The sequence below is a fragment of the Staurois parvus genome, unplaced genomic scaffold, assembly GCF_062004578.1.
Source record: "Staurois parvus isolate SC_StPar_1 unplaced genomic scaffold, SC_StPar_1.0 ptg000249l, whole genome shotgun sequence".
Lineage (NCBI taxonomy): Eukaryota > Metazoa > Chordata > Amphibia > Anura > Ranidae > Staurois > Staurois parvus.
Window position 1 is genome coordinate 9,115,757 of NW_028318045.1, and position 18,223 is coordinate 9,133,979.

At 41.3% G+C, this 18,223-nt stretch overlaps 1 protein-coding gene across 4 annotated transcripts in view; it reads left to right on the forward strand.

The window, feature by feature from the left end:
• Window positions 1–18,223, forward strand: part of FGD4 (FYVE, RhoGEF and PH domain containing 4) — a 219,754-nt gene that overhangs the window by 146,189 nt on the left and 55,342 nt on the right. For all 4 annotated transcript variants that reach the window (XM_089680743.1, XM_089680745.1, XM_089680746.1 and 1 more), the window contains exon 2: window positions 8,839–8,997. In XM_089680743.1, coding sequence (XP_089536869.1) covers window positions 8,839–8,997 — 159 coding nt within the window. The remainder of the gene's footprint in view (window positions 1–8,838; window positions 8,998–18,223) is intronic.

Below are 18,223 nucleotides of genomic sequence, written 5' to 3' on the forward strand. Positions count from 1 at the left end.
AGCACTGATCACTGGTTAATGTCACTGGGGATGTCAGTGACACCAAGTAAGTTCCCCCCAGTGTCAATGCACGCCACAGTCCCGCTATAAGTCGCTAATCGCCGCCATTACTAGTAAAAAAAAAAAATTTAAATTCTAGTATCTATACCGCCATTTGTAAACGCTATAATATATTCACGTAAGCCAATTAATTCACATGTATTAGGATTTCTTTTGGCAAAGACATGTAGCAGAATACACTTTGGCCTAAATTTATGACGAAATTTGATTTTTAAAATTTTTTTACTGGATATGTTTAATAGCAAAAAGTCAGAAATATAGTTTGTTTCAAATTTTTTTTTTTATAGCACAAAAAATAAAAATGCACAGGCGAAAAAATACCACCGAAAGAAAGCTCTATTTGTGGGGAAAAAAGGGACGTAAATTCCATTTGGGTGCAGCGTTGCATGACCGCACAATTGTCAGTTAAAGTAATGCAGCGCCGTATCGCAAAAAATGGCCTGGTCAGGAAGGGGGGTAAATCCTCTGGAGGGAAATTGGTTAAAAATAGGGGGCAGCTGTTTAATACAGTGTTTACATTTACATTAACTGCTATGGCAACTGAAATCTTTGCATGAATGGGTTGCACACACAAAAATGAACTGTGGATAAAAAAAAAAATCTTTCAGGATTTCAAAAACGTTCTGGAGTTTGAAAAACTGGACCTGTATCCTCCACTGGCCATGAGTGCACCCTTATAAATTCTGGGATTGCTTATTATTTTGCAGGCTATTGTGTTGCAGTTTGTTTCAGTATGATGGAGCACCAAAATACATCCTCTTTCTAATGGCTGTATCTGTTTCTTGTAAATCTTTTTCTAGATGTCAGTAGTGTGATAGTAGCTTGGCGATTAATTCCTTATTACAGGTTGATTTTGCGTTTGCTTTTGTATTTTCTGATCATCGCATTAGGCATAGTGCTGCTTCATCGCGAACAATTATGTGTATTGTAAACATTGCATTCATTTTTGTATTTATAATTTTAGTTTTAGGTGCTCAATAACCAATTGAGACAAAGTGTATCAACAACATTTGAAACGCAGCTTTCCAGTAATGCGGGCCATAGACGAGATGAAAAACGACCGAAAATCGGCCAAAAAAAAATTGGCCGATTTTCGGATCGTTAGTGCGGTAATCGGTCGGCCATTTTTTGTGATTTTTGACCTTTTAGATTATCGGTCCTGCTGTAAAATAATTGGCCAAATTTGTCGTTCTGCCGATTTTCGCGGCAATGCGCATGAGCAGTGACATGAAAGAAGAAGGAAAAGAAGAAAAGGAAAAAAATAGAATATAAATGAGAAGAAATAGAATATGAAGAAGAAAAAGAAGAAATAGAATATGAAGAAGAAAAAAAAAAGAATTTCAGTCCGATATTATAGTTGACATTTAAAAGTATAGCAACATTATATCTATTTGTATCCAAATAGAAACATCTGTATCCAAAATGGATACAAATAGATACAATGTTGCAACTTTTTCTTCTTCTGCATATTCTATTTCTTCTTTTTATTTGTATTCTATTTCTTCTTCGTATTCTATTTCTTCTTCGTATTCTATTTCTTCTTTTTATTTGTATTCTATTTCTTCTTTTTATTTGTATTCTATTTCTTCTTTTTATTCGTATTCTATTTCTTCTTTTTATTCGTATTCTATTTCTTCTTTTTATTCGTATTCTATTTCTTCTTCTTCTGCATATATTCTATATAATTGCCTGCTGTAAACGGGACGAAAATCAGCCGACCTTTTTTTTACCAATAGTGGTAATGTCGGCTGATTGAACGACCGATTTTTCCTTTTTCAAAAAAAAAAACGGCCGGTTTTATCCCCGTCTATGGCCTGCTTAAGTTAAAGTTACAACTACCAATCTGCAAACTTGTTCCAGGTCAGTGAATAATACAAGGGTATTCAAAATGACCCAAATGACCGTTTTCTGATGGTGGTTACCTTAAGGGCTACCTGCACCAAATCGGCATATATGTTTTCTTAATGAAAGGTGTAAAGGCAGGGTGATGGCATCACATTTTCCACCTTATCTAATCAGAATGCTGTCACTCATAGAGAAAAAGGCATTTTGTAAATGGCACCCATGCTGAGCAAGCAACACCTTGTGTTCATTATGTAGCCAGAACACCTGTGGCAATCACTGTAGTAGCACTTACTACTTCCCTCTTCTTACTTCTTCTCTCTTACATGCAACAAAAAGACCATAAGGCTAGGTTCACATCTGTGCGGGTGGTGCTGCTGCAGATCTGCACGAAAATCCTTGCAGCACCACCCGCACAGAGAAATGCGGAACCGCGGGTGGGTGCCCTTAGTTCTAATGGCACGCCGCCCACACTGGAAAATGCCGCCATACTGGGAGCCAAGGTTCCTGTGCAGGCTGCATTTTCAGAAGAAGTGCAGGGACTTCTCTGCATGTCACGGGGCACGGGAGTCCATTCAAATGAATGAGCTTCCTTGCCCGCGCAAAACGCGACCCGCACGGCCACTTATATGTGAACCGGGGCTTATGCAGTATTGCATATGGTGTACATGTTCAGAACGAGTGCAGATACCATAAAGCTAATTATTAGATTTATGTGGTCACCATGTGATACACATTTTCAGCTGCAGGTAGTGCTGCACACAGAATCATATTGCACTGTTAAATGAAGGGGGGGGGGGTCTGAAAATATCTTGGGGGATAATATTTTTGCTCATCTCAGAAAGAAGACTTTAGCTTTGAAAATATGTTGATGTTCTTCCAGCTCATTTAGAAAACCAATAAACTCTATTCACTGGTCAATTTATAATTCAGAGGATGCTGCTCCGGAAGTCAGGGTCTTCCTCTTAAAGGGGATTATCTGTCCCTGAGTGGGACGGTAATGCAGTCTGGAGGGACTTCCATTAACCTCTGTAAAATCCAGAATACGATTTACCCATCTCTCTCCTGGGAGCTGGGGTAATAGCATATGAATGAAAATGGTTGTATCAGGCCTGATTATTTGCAGATGAGGCTTTCCTCCATGTCCTGTGTTGTGTAGAGGTTCTCCCTTTGTATGTGTATTATGGCCGCAGTATGTGGTTAAGAAAAGTCTAATCATTTATTCATTAGATAATTGCTGTGGGCTAGGCGATGATTCACTAAAGACTTCAGTTAAGGCCTACTCAGGCAACAAGTATGGTGCAGACACTCATAGCAACCAGTTAGAATTCCCATTTCTCTGACCTGACTAAAGTACAGAGATATATGTTTGGTAGGTATGTGCTAACCTTTTATATTTTGTACTTTTATTTTACGCTAATGTATCTCTTTTTCGCTACTTCAACATGAACAAGTGGTTTTCTGTGGCCAGCTTCACAAGGCGGCCAATGTATTGTATGCATACCTCCCAACTTTTGAACTTCAGCATGAGGGACACTTGAAGGAGGAAGTGACCTGCAGCGTGTGTGTTGCGCCATGGCAGAAATGAGTGTGACCAAATGCTTAATAGTGGTAGGGGCCAAAGGGGCCCCAGCGTAATCATTAAAAAATAAATAAGTTTCCATTACAAATGGTTTTGCACAAACAGTGAAAGAGTGCGTTACACAATGTGTGAAAGGATTCAGAAATGCATTATGCACAGAGTGCAGGATTCAGGAGTGCGTTCCGTACAGAGTGCGGGATTCAGGAGTGCGTTCCGTACAGAGTGCGGGATTCAGGAGTGCGTTCTGTACAGAGTGCGGGATTCAGGAGTGCGTTCCGTACAGAGTGCGGGATTCAGGAGTGCGTTCCGTACAGAGTGCGGGATTCAGGAGTGCGTTCCGTACAGAGTGCGGGATTCAGGAGTGCGTTCCGTACAGAGTGCGGGATTCAGGAGTGCGTTCCGTACAGAGTGCGGGATTCAGGAGTGCGTTCCGTACAGAGTGCGGGATTCAGGAGTGCGTTCCGTACAGAGTGCGGGATTCAGGAGTGCGTTCCGTACAGAGCGCGGGACTCAGAGCGCAAGGTTCAAAAACCCCAAAGACACCAATTAAACATACACTTGCGTTCTATAATCTTGATTAACAGCATACAAAAGTCGGGGCAAGAATGCAGGCGTCAGATAACAAATGAGTGCAGCCGAGTAGGACCTGCAGCAGTGTGAACATCTAGTACAGCCAGGGATTGGCGAACAAGCTGGCAGGCATACGGTGCAATGAGAGAGAATGCAGCTGTCGTGTCCAACCTGTGATGTCGGGGATGGGTGGGGCCGATATGTGTTTCGAGGGCTTTTTTTTTTTTTAAAACAACCCGTTCATAGGGAAACTTCCGGCATTTATGCAGTGCCACCTGGGAAAAAGGTGGCAAGAGGCAGAACCAATTGGAACTACCGCATGTGCACCCGCAGAGGTGTATAACTCAGGTTTATTATACATCGCTGCGGTTGCACATGCAGTAGTTCCAATTGGTTCTGCCCCTTGTCACTGTCTTCCTTGGCCAGCAATGTATAAATGCTGGCTATTTGTCTATGCAGTGCTTGCTTGAAAAAGGGGGCGGAGCCCCTGAAACGCCCATCAGCCCCGCCCATCCCCAACATCACAGGTTGGACTTGACAGCTGCACTCTCTCTCACTACTGTGTATGGCTAAAAGTATGTGGACACTGAGGCCTCATGCACACAGGACGTTTTAAAAACACTCCTCCTCTTGGCAGCAGCATTTTGGCAGAAAAAACGCCTGCCAGCTGTCAAAGGTCACGCTTTTACAAGCGTTTAGGCACGATTACAAGCATCAAGCGCTTAGGTGTTAATTAATTTCACTGGCCAGAATAATAATTTATTCTGACCATTGAAATTCATTAACGCTCAAGTGCGAAACTCACCTAGCTTTCACACACGTTTAGATTTTTTCTGCCAAAACGCTGCTGCTCCTGGATGCTCCTGGATGCCAGCCCTAGTGTTTTTTTTTTTTTTTTTGTTTTTTTTTTTTTTTTTTTTTTTTTTTGCTGGTAAACACTACTGCTACTAAAAGCTCCTAAAAGTCTGTGTGCATGGACACATAGGATAACTTGGAGGACCTTTTGGAAACAGTAAAAAATTGAAAAAAAAAAAATTTCTGCGTGCATGAGGTCTTAAAATGACTAAATTCAGGTGTTTGTAGCGAGGGGTACTGTTAATACAACAGCCTGCAAAGACATTGTAGCCTCCCTAGCGGTCTGATTATGTCAGTATTTCTGTGCTCAACGCTGTATTTTTTTCCATGGAAATATGTATTTTTTTTATTGTAGGCCTGTAATTCTTAGGAATAACTCACTGAAATCTGTCCGAACAAGAGTCTAGTAAACATCCTGGGTATGATAAAATTTTAAACACACGAAATCGTAAATTATAATTTAATAAACAATGATAAAAAAAATATAATAAGTTTAATTCAATAATGTAATCAAACCAAAAACACTGAAATTTGAAAGTTTGCACATCACTGAGCAAAGTCGCAAAATCGTTTTCAGTGTTCTGATGACGAATTTCCCCACAAATCATCACTCAATTCTGCAAGTAGTTCTAATTTACTATCGCTGTTCTCCAGCTGGTCTAAAACCGCTTTTGACCTAAAGGGACGCCATGGACGTTTCTCAGTTTCCAGGCAGAAAGAACAGTAAAAATGCAGGCAGGGCACAGGACAAAGCACTAGGGACAAAATGTATGTGAAATGCTTTGATACAGCAATGTTTTACTATGTGATTTTAGCGTATTAGTGAATGTCACGTTTTAAAATTTTTACATTTCCCGCCGTTCCGTCCCCGTACGTCCTGACGTTGCATGGAACAGAAGATGGATGCCGGCATCGGCCGGAGGAGATGGCCGGGGACGCTGCAGGGGGGACATCGCGGGAGCGAAGGACAAGGTAAGTGATCGAGGGATCCTGGAGCAATGTTGCAAGGTATTCCCGAGTGTAGCTCGGGGTTATCGCTCGTGGTGCTGAAACTTTACCCTGAGCTACACTCGGGAATACCACCAGGGAGGTTAAGTAACTGTGCAATTGCAACATTGCGGTAACATTTTGGTGAAGACTTTTTTCTGTTCCAGAATGACCATGACTGAGTCCCACACAGTTGGCTCCATAAGGACATGGCTTTATAAGTATAGTGTGGAGGAACTCCAGTGACCTGCACAGAGCCCTGACCTTAAAGCAGAACTTCCCTCTCTCAATCAACATTGACAATTTGTAATCCTTTTGTTGCTAATATTAGTAAAAGATAGGAAAGTATATTATATTTACTTTTTTTAAACTTTCTTTTTTTTTTTTACATTTCTTAAGTTACTTCCTGGTTTCTATGCATAGGCAAACTATGTCATACATCCCAGAAGTCTTCAGGAGGGGCTTTATCAGCAAAGCACACCCTCCTGACTGCATGCCTGAGCTAAAGGCAGATGGAGTCCAGATTCTAGGAAGTAAATTCATCTGGGTATTTCTCAAAGTGATTTCTCACTTTGCATCTACCAAGATTTAAAAAAAAAAAACAAAACACAAAATCCCATACTTTTAAATCAAATGTACAATTTATAATTCCCTTTTTAGTTCTGTGCAAAAATTCAGACCTTATTACAGAATTGTTATCCCAGCTCACACATTTTACCTCCTGATGTTCCAATAGATAGTATTAATAACGTTCCATATCTTGTTTTGGGTAAAGTTATGTCATATACTTCCAATAGAGGGTTAATATCCAGGATGCAACTTTCTTGCTAGCTGGGTCAATAGGTTACTAGAGAAGCAGAAACCACACTATGCAATTGTTATAAAATATTGCATCACTTATCACTGCAGAGTTTGTCCATTTTGTGTTACCACATTTTACTCTTTTCATTCATTGGAATTTTTTGTATCTATGGCAGTATACAAAAGGTGAGATTGTATGCAAAGCCTGATTCGTATTTTGGGAGAAAAAAATCTGGAGCATGGAGAGCCCAGTCACATGAATTGTCAAATCTATGTGACTGTTCTCTTCTCCAATTAGAGTGCTGTCTGGAGCATTATGTAGAGAATATTTGGTTGGAGACTGCAGGTTCCACATTGCTCTCTGTATATTATGACTGAGTATTAAAATTCAGAGAACCGTGCAAGATTAAAGGGGAACTAAACTCCCCTTCTTCTTTTCATTGGTGCTGACCTCTTCTTTTGGTCTTCTTCCGGGTTCAGGATCTTCTGATATCTTGATAGGCCTGGGCTGGAATGACATGCTGTCACTCCTATGGATGTTCACAGGAGTTCTTTAATTCTGGCACCAAGGTATGCTGAGAATTCTAAAAACTGCTGACAGGCATGTACATTTATTTTATTGCACAAGAAGCATAGCATTTCTATTCTGCAATTACATTTTTTTTTTAATTTACACTTTAGTTCCTCCTTAACACTATATGGTGTTTGTTGGAGAGCTGATAGTGGTATCCATCGCATTGGAGAGCTGATAGTGATATCCATCGGACACAAAGGGGTTGATTTACTAAAACTAGAGCGCAAAATCTGGTGCAGCATGGTAGCCAATCAGCTTCTAACTTCAGCTTGTTTAGTTAAGCTTTGGCAATAAAACCTGGGAACTGATTGGTTTCTATGCAGAGCTGCATGCAACAGATGTTGCACTCTCCAGTTTCAGTAAATCATCCCCAGAGTGTCCGTGTCAAAGTGAAGCCGGTTACAAAGATCTTTTCAGCTAGTCTTGTGATCCAGACATCCCTGCTTGACCACCACAGCAACAGCGCCTCAGTTTGATTAAGAACAATGGAACAGAACGTGCCTCCAGTTTGCTCAATGTGCAGTCAGAGAGCAGCAAGCACACTGATAAGTCATCCTTCTGCCTTCTCCTTCCTTCAGCACATGTGCACTGCATCCAGACCTGATGTACTTGATAATAGCACCTCATCGCAGTAAGCAGAGTGTCCAGAGCTGTATACGTGGTCATGCTGCCCTAGACAGAGTTGAAAGATGGTTCCCTTTTAAGAATGTTCCTTCTTTCCCTCCCTGTAAGGAAGGGGTGTCAAACTCAATTTTATCATGGGCCATATAAGAATTATGGTTGCCCTTAATGCGCTGGATGTATCTGTAAGATATAATTTTATCTACTCTTTATGATATTAAATAATTGTTGTAAATGCCTCATGTTGATCAATGTGTCGGTGCTTTGGTACCGTTTTGTTATTTCTAAGTCAATAAAAAGATTGCAACAGAACAGATCACCTGACACCTGTCTAAGAACATCCTTAATGCAAATTGAAAACAGGGTGCACCGACCTAGTGCATTATCGTTTAAAATATTTATTGGAAAAACAAGGTAAGTATTATACTCACAATGAACATAAAAACATAGGCATATCACACCGGACAAGATATTATATCCAAGCAGCATCTGAGTCCATATGATGGAACCCTGGATGACCAACTAGCTAACGTGTTTCGAGGCCACAACCTCTTCCTCAGAGCCAACACTTCAAGACTGATATAATATCTTGTCCGGTGTGATACGCCTGTGTTTTATGTGCATTGTGAGTATAATACTTATCTTGTTTTTCCAAGAAATATTTTAAATGATAATGCACTAGGTCGGTGTGCCCTTTTTGTTTTTCTGTTTGCATTCAGTGAAGTTGGACCACCCCGGTCTGTTGAGGGCAGCAAGCAATGCATGTTTCAGAACATCCTTACTGGTTCCACCGAGTCCATTCCCAGCGCAGGAGAAAAGTGTTTTGCTGTGTAAGAATGTCCTTACCCTGCTGAGCTAGACACAGGCACACATGTGCACAGTTTTTGTTCTTGTAAGTTACTTTGCACTGCTCTTCTGATGTGACCGTCGTCTTTTATGTTTGCAGGCAACAGTGTGCCGTGTCCCCGCATCCTCCCTCTCTGGAAGCCCATTTCCACCAGCACAGACCAACTAGTGGAGCAGGAGAGGAGCTCGCACAATGATCATCCTCCAGGAATAGGAAACCGAGAATACTCCAAAACCAAGAGGGGCTCTAAACCCACAAGTAAACATTTTACGGTTAATTTTGCTGTTTTAATGCTCTTTTTTTTTTTTTTTTTCTCTCTGCTTTAAAGTAAACCTGTATTAGATTTTGATATTTTTACACCTAAAAGCAGACACCATCTGATATGCCTGATATTTGTTTAAAGCGATCACTATGCCCCTTTCTGATTTTGTTCCACTTTATTGCTGGGATGTGAATTTACACGACTTCATTGCAGAAGGCTGTCAGTTGGCATGGCCTTGTCCGATGAGACTGTTGAAGGGCAAAGGAAAGACTTTTATGGCTGATAAAGGTAATAGCATACATCCTGTAGAGTTTTCTAGTGGCCATTCAATTCCATTACAAGTTTGTAAGGATAAATCCCTGGCATATGACATATGCTGCAACCGCATCATGTTTCAAAGAAACTCCACTCTTTATCATTAAAAAAGACATCCCTGAACGTCCCTGAGTCTAGTGCAGGGGTGTCAAACTGCGACCCTCCAGCTGTTGCAGAACTACAAATCCCATGAGGCATTGCAAGGTTGACAATTGCAAGCATGACTCCCAAAGGCAGAGGTATGATGGGACTTGTAGTTCCTTAACAGCTGGAGTGCCACAGTTGACGCCTGTGGTCTATTGACTTTGCTTAGGCTGAGATGATGTCATCAGTCCACTGCAGGCAGGAGCAAGCATTCCCTAACCCTAGGTTCACATCTAAACGTTTTCTGCAGTGTTTTGCAGAAACACAGTACAGTTCATTTAACATGATCTCCTATGGGACATGTTCACACCTATACGTTTTCACCTGGTGCGTTTTTTGGAAAGGGCCAGGGACTTTTTTGAATGCAAAACGTTGCATTTTTGGTACTATAGACGTCAATGGGAATGCTGCAGAAAAGCATGTATTGTGTTTTTGCTGCGTTCTTAAGTTTGTTTTTTTTTATGACCCCCCCCCCCCCTGCAAAATGCATCAAAAACGCAAGTGCCAAAACACAACACAGAACGCAATACAGAAACGCACAAAACGCAACCTGCATAGGTGTGAACCTAGGATAAGTCTTCTGTTCCCATGTAGTCAGAATCCAACGTTGTAGCAAGTCACAAGGTAAGAGGTTGCAGCAGGAGCTGATCGGTTTCACACGTTTGTGAAGACAGCCTAGAACTGCACAGGCACCAGGATCAGTTGATGGCAACTCTGTGTCATTACAATACAATATGCTGGTGGGACCTGATAAATGGAAACTACAGAGACAAAACCAGACTGAAGCTTAAATGAAGAAACATAATTCCTTATAAACACAAGAGATATAAAACTTAAATACAGGAACCCAGTGGAAAACTACCCTCCTAACGATGTACAAACAGAAGTAAAACATGTAGAGCAGGGTCAGGCAGGAGTACAAAATGACAGAGTTTAAGACAGGTCAGGAACTGGCCGGAACAGGTATTGGGTACCGGGAGTTAACCAATTCAAAATACACAGGAAAAATACTGAGGTTTTGAGTGACTCCTCATGTGGGGCTAAATATCCCTCAAACAGCCAGCATTAGGTGATGAGTGACTAAACCCTGGTGGACACTGAAACTACATTATTCAAACCCTACAAGATGACCTCCAGCAGGCCACTGGTGTGAATGTCTCTGCCCAAACAATCAGAAACAGACTTCATGAGGGTGGCCTGTGGGCCTGACGTCCTCTAGTGGGCCCTGTGCTCACTGCCCCGCACCATAGAGCTCAATTGGCATTTGCCATTGAACACCAAAATTGGCAGGTTCGCCACTGGCGCCCTGTGCTTTTCACAGCTGAGAACAGATTCACCCTGAGCACATGTGACAGACGTGAAAGGGTCTGGAGAAGCCGTGGAAAACATCGTTCAGCATGACTGTTTTGGTGGTGGGTCAGTGATGGTCTGGGGAGGAATATCCATGGAGGGACATACAGACCTCTACAGGCTAGACAATGGCACACTGACTACCATTAGGTATTGGGATGAAATCCTTGGACTCATTGTCAGACCCTACGCTGGTAAAACACCATGTGATCTGCTGTTTGTGGGTGACACACGGATTACCGTGCTTTAAGAGTCGCCGATGCGGGCTGATGTACAGGTACGTTAACTCGTATCAGCACTGTCTGTTTATAGGCTGTGGGCGGAAGGGAAGCTGATAAAGTAGAATTCCAGGCGGAACCTAACTAAACTCTTAAAAATGCTCCCTCCTCTCTCCTAACACCTATGCTGACTAATCTGTGTAGGAAAGTTGTAAATACTTACCTGTTTTTAGCCTGCTTCACTCTGATCACATGATCCAGCTCCTCTGTGTCTGTCAGTGGTGACTTCAAGGGAGAGAAGGGAGCGCCAACAATGAATAAACCATGGTAGCCTATGGGGGACGGCACTGCTCCCAGGCATTCCAGCCTTTGTCGAGGGCTCTCTCCTGTCCCATGCAGCTGCTGCTGACTGACATAGAGGATCAAGTGACCAGAGCAGGCTGAAAATAGTTAAGTATATACAGCTTTCTTACACAGGTTAGTCGCCAGCATAGATGTTTGGGAGGGGTGGGGGAAGGGTGGTTGAAGGATCATTTTTAAGACTAGTTAGGTTTACCCTGGAATTCCACTCCCCCCTACCCCCCTCTCCCTTTTTAGATTGTAAGCTCCATGAGCAGGACCCTCAAATTCCTTTTGTATTGTAACTGTATTGTTCCCCTTATATTGTAAAGCACTCCATAAACTGTATATAATAGTAATGCAAAAGTGACATGGTATGTCTATTCTGCATTAAAAAGCTCGCCTGTGCACACACGCTCTTCTTTTTTTTTTTTTTCTTTTCTACTTTTAAAAGTGACTGGTTTACTTTCAGACTACTTTTATAGCAGTCCTATGATCTTACTACACCCAGCCTTGCTCGTGTTTTGGCACAGACCATTCACTCTAAACTTGATCCACCTTCACAGGACAATAAGCGACAGCAGGGTGTAGACAGCACAGTGCTGACCTATGACGTGTCACAGCTGTGGCCCCCGCTGTGGGGCACAGTGCCAGTTGCCAGCAATAAATGTCAGACTCTGGATATGTTACCCTTTGCCCTGCGCAGCCATGTGTGTCCTCACCACTTTGTTTTCTGACACTTATGTTAGATTTTTTTATGTTTATTTGGCTGGATGCTTTTTTTTTTATCTTTCTAGGCTGAGGGTAACAATTTTTGTTACAAATAACAATGTACAAATTAAAAATAACAAAGTTACAAATAAAAATGTATTTTTGGTGGCAGAAAGAAAAATTACAGACTGCAGTTTGCCATTGAAGTGTATCTATTATGCACACACTGTGTAGGCAGACCACAAGCTTGATTAGTTTATAGGTTTTACTCACCATGCACTAGGGACATCTCTTAAGCACAAGACCTTGTGCCAGCAGATTCATTGGTTTAATGACTTTACCTACTCAGAAGTAAGGTCCATAAACAAAGATCTGTAATATGCCGTTGGATGGGAGTCTCAGATGTCAGACAATAAGGTTTTCAAAAGAATTAACACAATAGCCACTTTCCTTTTCTCTCTGTATTTCTCTTGAGCTTCATGGACAGGTTGTGATATGGAAGTCTGTTCACCCAAAACTGATATTTCAGTGTTTGGGCAGACTAATCACCTATCAGGTTATTTAGGCAGTATTTCCCAAACCGTGGCCTAGGAGTCAGTTGTGGCTCTTTGCTTGATATTATCTGGCACTTGGGACACTATTCCTCCAACTGACATCAATCATGAGGCACCATGCCTTCCACTGACACCATCAATGATGTACTATTTCTCCCACTGCCGCCAACAGCACTCCCACTGGCCATAGTCTGGCCCCCCTAATGCCTGAAGGACCACAAATTGGTCCTTTGTTTGGTAAGTTTGCACACCCCTGCTCTAGGAGAATCTATTGGTGAGATCTATGTATTAGGATCCTAGGTTTGTATACCAGCTCTGACCATTATGGAGGGGTCCCCCCAGTCCTTGCTGGATGGGGGGGACCCCTCCAAAACTCCTGGGTGGACCGGAAAAATACTAGGAATTATGACACTGAGATCTCATTGTTGGAGAATCCAAGACATATAAAAAACCTGATTTGACCGGCCAGGCTCTAACTATAGGTAAGAATGTTTCTTTTAGGAGCACAGGTTGTCTGTCTTTTATGTATCTTGCTGTGGATCAATTTCAATATTAAGATTTTGGACTTTTGAACGTTTGCTTTAGGTTCCCTTAATAATAGTTTTTATGTGGATTTTCATCTGTGTTAACCCCCTTATATAAAGTAGAACTAAAGGCAAAACTTTTTTTTTTTTATCATTTTGGATAGAGTAGGGGAGGGTTACAACCCCTGTGAGGGTTTTTAGTCCATCTGGGTCCCATTGAAAAGATTTCTCTTCACTTCATGTCCCATAACTAAATGAGGAGTTGAGGGGAAATCACTCCGAAGCAAGGAAATCTTTGGTTGTCATCAGAACCAGGTTCCCCACTGGAGGATTCCCCTCTATTACTATTCTATGGACAAACCAATCTTGGGAATTTTCTTTTTCATTATCAGTTTCAATGAGAAAGATTTACAGGACAAATAAAGAAGGTGAATCTCCCTAGCGGGGACACAGATAGTGGTACCAACTGACAGGTGTTCTAATACCTCTCCACAATTTCCAAAAGTAAAAAAAAAAAAAGTTTTGTCTTGAGATATACTTTAAGGGGTACCCTCTATTTTGTTGATAGTTGCAGAAACCGCACTCTTGTGTCAAGTGATACTTTAACTCCCCTACTAAAAACCTGTGAGGTCCTTATGCTGCTGAGAACATAGGGAATGTGATCACTTATAAAAAAAAAAACAATATAAAACACCTCCTCCCCCCCTCCCCCTTTTTTTATATGTATACACAAATGTTTTGCCTTTCATTTCTAACGACTTCTCTCCCAGCCTATAGTAAAATAATGGCTGGGCATGACTTTTGTCGTTTCGGGTGGATGTCATATGATGTCCTCTGGGAATGCACCCTGCACGCAGCTGTGTGGCCTTGCAGCAGATGTGATCTGTCATTGGACAGATCACCATACCGGCCTACTGCCAGTACCATGTGATCACTGTGACCAATCACAGCAGTTCATACAACAATTGTAAACAATGAATGGTTTTGATTTATGCCATTCATTTTGTACTGTTGTGTTGCTAGCTGTGATTGTTCACAGTGATCACATGGTACAGACAGGGCCAATCACAGCCCTCTGTACCATGTGATTAGCTGTGACCAATCACAGGTAGTCACAACAATATATACTGAATGAATCTTTTTCATTCAGTAAAAATGGTTGATTATACTAGTGAAACTCACTGCTACAAGCAATCATAATGTGTAAAAAAAATATAAAAATATATCATAAATCCTGATCACTTCTCTAGATTAGTACATTGTCATTATGATAACATTATATTGCTCTGGTCACAGCGTGTTTAAAAAAAAAAAAAAAAAGAATTACAACTTCAAAAAACTTTCCATGTCTCTTACTAACTACCTTGGACTACTTTCCAAAAAAAGGGTATTTTTACTGTCCTGACATTTTTGGGCCTCAAGAAATAAGATAGACCATCAGTGCATCAGGTCTGATCAATTTTCAGATATATACCATAGTTTGTGGACTCTATAACTTTCCTACAGACTAAATAATATACACTGATTTGGGTTATTTTCACCCAAAAAATGTAGCAGAATACATTTTGGCCTAAATATATGAAGAACAATTATTTATTTTCAAAATTTTATAACGAAACAAAGAAAAATGTGTTTTTTATTTTTTTTTTAATTTTAATTTGGTCTTTTTAAAATTTATTTAGCAAATGATTAAATACCACCAAAAGAAAGCTCTGTTTTTGTGAACAAATTGATAAAATGTTTAGTTTGGGTACGGTGTTGCAATTGCCATTCAAAGTGCAACAGTGCTGACAATTTGCCTGGGCAGGAAGGGGGTATTGAAGTGGGTTAACTGAATGGGTTGTTTTACAAGGGTTTACATATACTCTAACCTTTAAAACAGACCTAACAGCAGACCTGTTAAATGCATGGAAGGTAATTATGCATTCCAGGTAATTATTGCGCAAGTACCACACATTCAGGTATTTATTACCTCTCACCGAGATCACAGTATTGCCCCGGACAATGCCGTCAAATGCTTTTCTCTCCAGGACAACAGCACCATCTTTGTTTGGGTATCATCCACTATCTACTTCCTAAACCAAGATGCCAGCCCAGACACAACACAATCATATAAATCCTGGTGCCTGTGCAGCAGTTCTTGGCTGTGTTCACAAATGTCAGACACAGGACAGCTACTGCAGTCTCTCATCCTGTGAATGGTCACAATATTTCACTGTACAGTCTGATAACTGGGGGAGAAAAGACTAAGGAAATTCTTCCTCCTGCCTGCAGCAAACTGAGTCACCAAACTGGAGCTTAACTAAAGGCAAAGTTTTTATTTTAGTTTTGGATAGAGTGGAGAGGGATTACAACCCATCAGGTCTTACTGCTTTTAGTGACCCCATTAGGGAGATTCACCCTCTCTATTTTTCCTGTTTACCATGATTACCATGATCATTGAATGTGAAAGTAAAAGAAAAGCCCAAATTTTGGGTTATCTCCAGAAAAGTAATAGAGGGGAAATCTTTCAATAGGGTCACTAGTTCTGGTGACCTGGGGGTCCCCAAGGGATCCCTTTAATTTCCTCCAAATTCCTGTTTTGGCTAAGGGACAGGAAGTAAAGATAAATCTCCCCAATGGCAGATGGCAAAAAATAAACTGACCGGAATTGTAACCCTCCCTTACTCTATCCAAAATGATAATAAAAATGTTTTGCCTATAGCAGGGGCGGACTGACAACTCATGGGGCCCCCTGGGCAATAGGGGATCATGTGCTTGCCCAAACTCAAAAAAGCCTATGAGAAAGGTACCAGGGGCATCTCATGGGGCCCCCTACTGCTCCCGGGCCCTCAGGCAGTGCCCGAGTGTCCAAATGGTCAGTCCACTCCTGGCCTATAGTTCGAGGAGAGCTTTTTAATGATAGATTTAGAGCAGTGGTTCTTAACCTTTTTGGAGGTACTGAACCCCACCAGTTTCATATGCGCATTCACCGAACCCTTCTTAATTGGAAAAATAAAATATGATTTTTAAAATTCAAAACATAGGTATATATTTATACATAGGTGCACAAAATGAACAAAACCATTAAGAACAAAGAACAAAACCATTAAAACATGATTTTCACACAAAAACAAAATAATGAATATTTACCGCAAATCAGTGTGACTTCTGCTGTTGTCTTTCAGAGGCCAGTTCAGAAATGCGCGGCATTACCTTTGCAAGTGCCACTCTCATGTCATTTTCGCAACAAAGTCTGTTCCTTTTCTTCGTCTTTATGTCCAGCATCCTCGAAAAGGATTGCTCGCAAAGATATGTTGTAACAAACGGTATGAAAATTCATCCCCATAGTAATTCATCCCCCATATAGTAATTCATCCCCCATAGTAATTCATCCCCCATATAGTAATTCATCCCTCATAGTAATTCATCCCCCATATAGTAATTCATCCCCCATAGTAATACATCCCCCATAGTAATACATCCCCCATATAGTAATTCATCCCCCATATAGTAATTCATCCCCCATATAGTAATTCATCCCCCATATAGTAATACATCCCCCATATAGTAATTCATCCCCCATATAGTAATTCATCCCCCATATAGTAATTCATCCCCCATATAGTAATACATCCCCCATATAGTAATTCATCCCCCATATAGTAATTCATCCCCCCTATAGTAATTCATTCCCCATATTAATTCATCCCCCATATTAAGTCCCCAAGTCCCCCCTGTGTCAATTCACTTACCTTTGCTCCGCGCGTTCCTCTCGCTGTATTCCCGCGCCGTTCCGGTCTTCAGGGCGGACTGTGAGAGGAGCCTAGCTCCTCTCTCGTTCGTCACGCTGCCCCGCCTACACACATCCTGACAGCCAATCACTGGCTATCAGGATGTGAGTGGCAGCGAGACTGGCCAATCATTGCATTTGAGTCCCTGCCGCCCGAGAGGAGGGAGGGGAACGGGCGCCCGGCACACAAGAGCCGCGGCTTGCCGACCACTGGGCTAAGCGATGTTGCGTGACCACCTGCAGCCAATGATGGACAAGCGGGGCATGTCATCACAAATCATATGAGTCGGGTGTGGGTCACCTCGGCCGAACCCCCGAGACTGACTCACCGAACCCCTGGGGTTCGATCGAACCCAGGTTAAGAACCACTGATTTAGAGCTTGGTCTTGTCAACTAGCTAAAGTTGAGAATTTATTTACCTTTAGTTACTGCTTTCCTATTATGTTACTATTGACACTCAGTGAAAAAAAAAAAATTGCACTATACACTATCTTTTTTTTTTTTTTCTATTTGTCGCTATGGCATATGTTTATCGGTTATATTATACAGAACAAGAAAGGACAGGTGGGAGGGGTGTGATTTCCTCTGCCCTTTTACACCATGACTGCAATAGTGCAGAGTCTGCTGATGAACCTGGGTCTCTCCCCTTCACTGGCGTTTTAGAAGAACAGGGTGGGAGAAAAGGGAAAAACGACCTGTATGATCTAGCTGAGAAATAAATTTGTCAAGAGCTTTAAAGAGAGGAAACCATTCCCTTCTTACATCATCAGACCCTCCCCTGGCATAAAGCACTGTAAGACCTGTGAGCAGAAAAATGTAAACTTGTATTCTTTCTGTAACTTGCTTAACTGGCAAAAAATATTAAAAAAAAGCCTTTCACTGCCCTGCGGCAGCCAATTCTTTAATGTCAGGCCTCTGTGGTCAATTTATACTTCTAAAACACAGAACAAGATGTTTTTAAGGGTATTTTAATTTTTGGTACAATTCCTATGTGATGAATTTGCAGATTCGTTGAAAAATCATATTAAAATAAATAAAATACAATATAGTAGACAAAGCGCTCTTTGGGTCTGTTTAAATATGCAAGTGAAAAAGTTTTTTTTTTTTTTTTTTTCTGATTAAAGCCAAATCTAAACTCAACAAAAATGTAATATATTGCAGCTTACCAGTCCATAGATTATGATGACTGCATTAGTTTGATTTTTCTGAGGCCTATTTGCATTTTATTTTCACCTGGTGATCTTGCTAATATCACACTTTCTATCCTATGGTGGCTACCCTCACTCCTCCGCTAT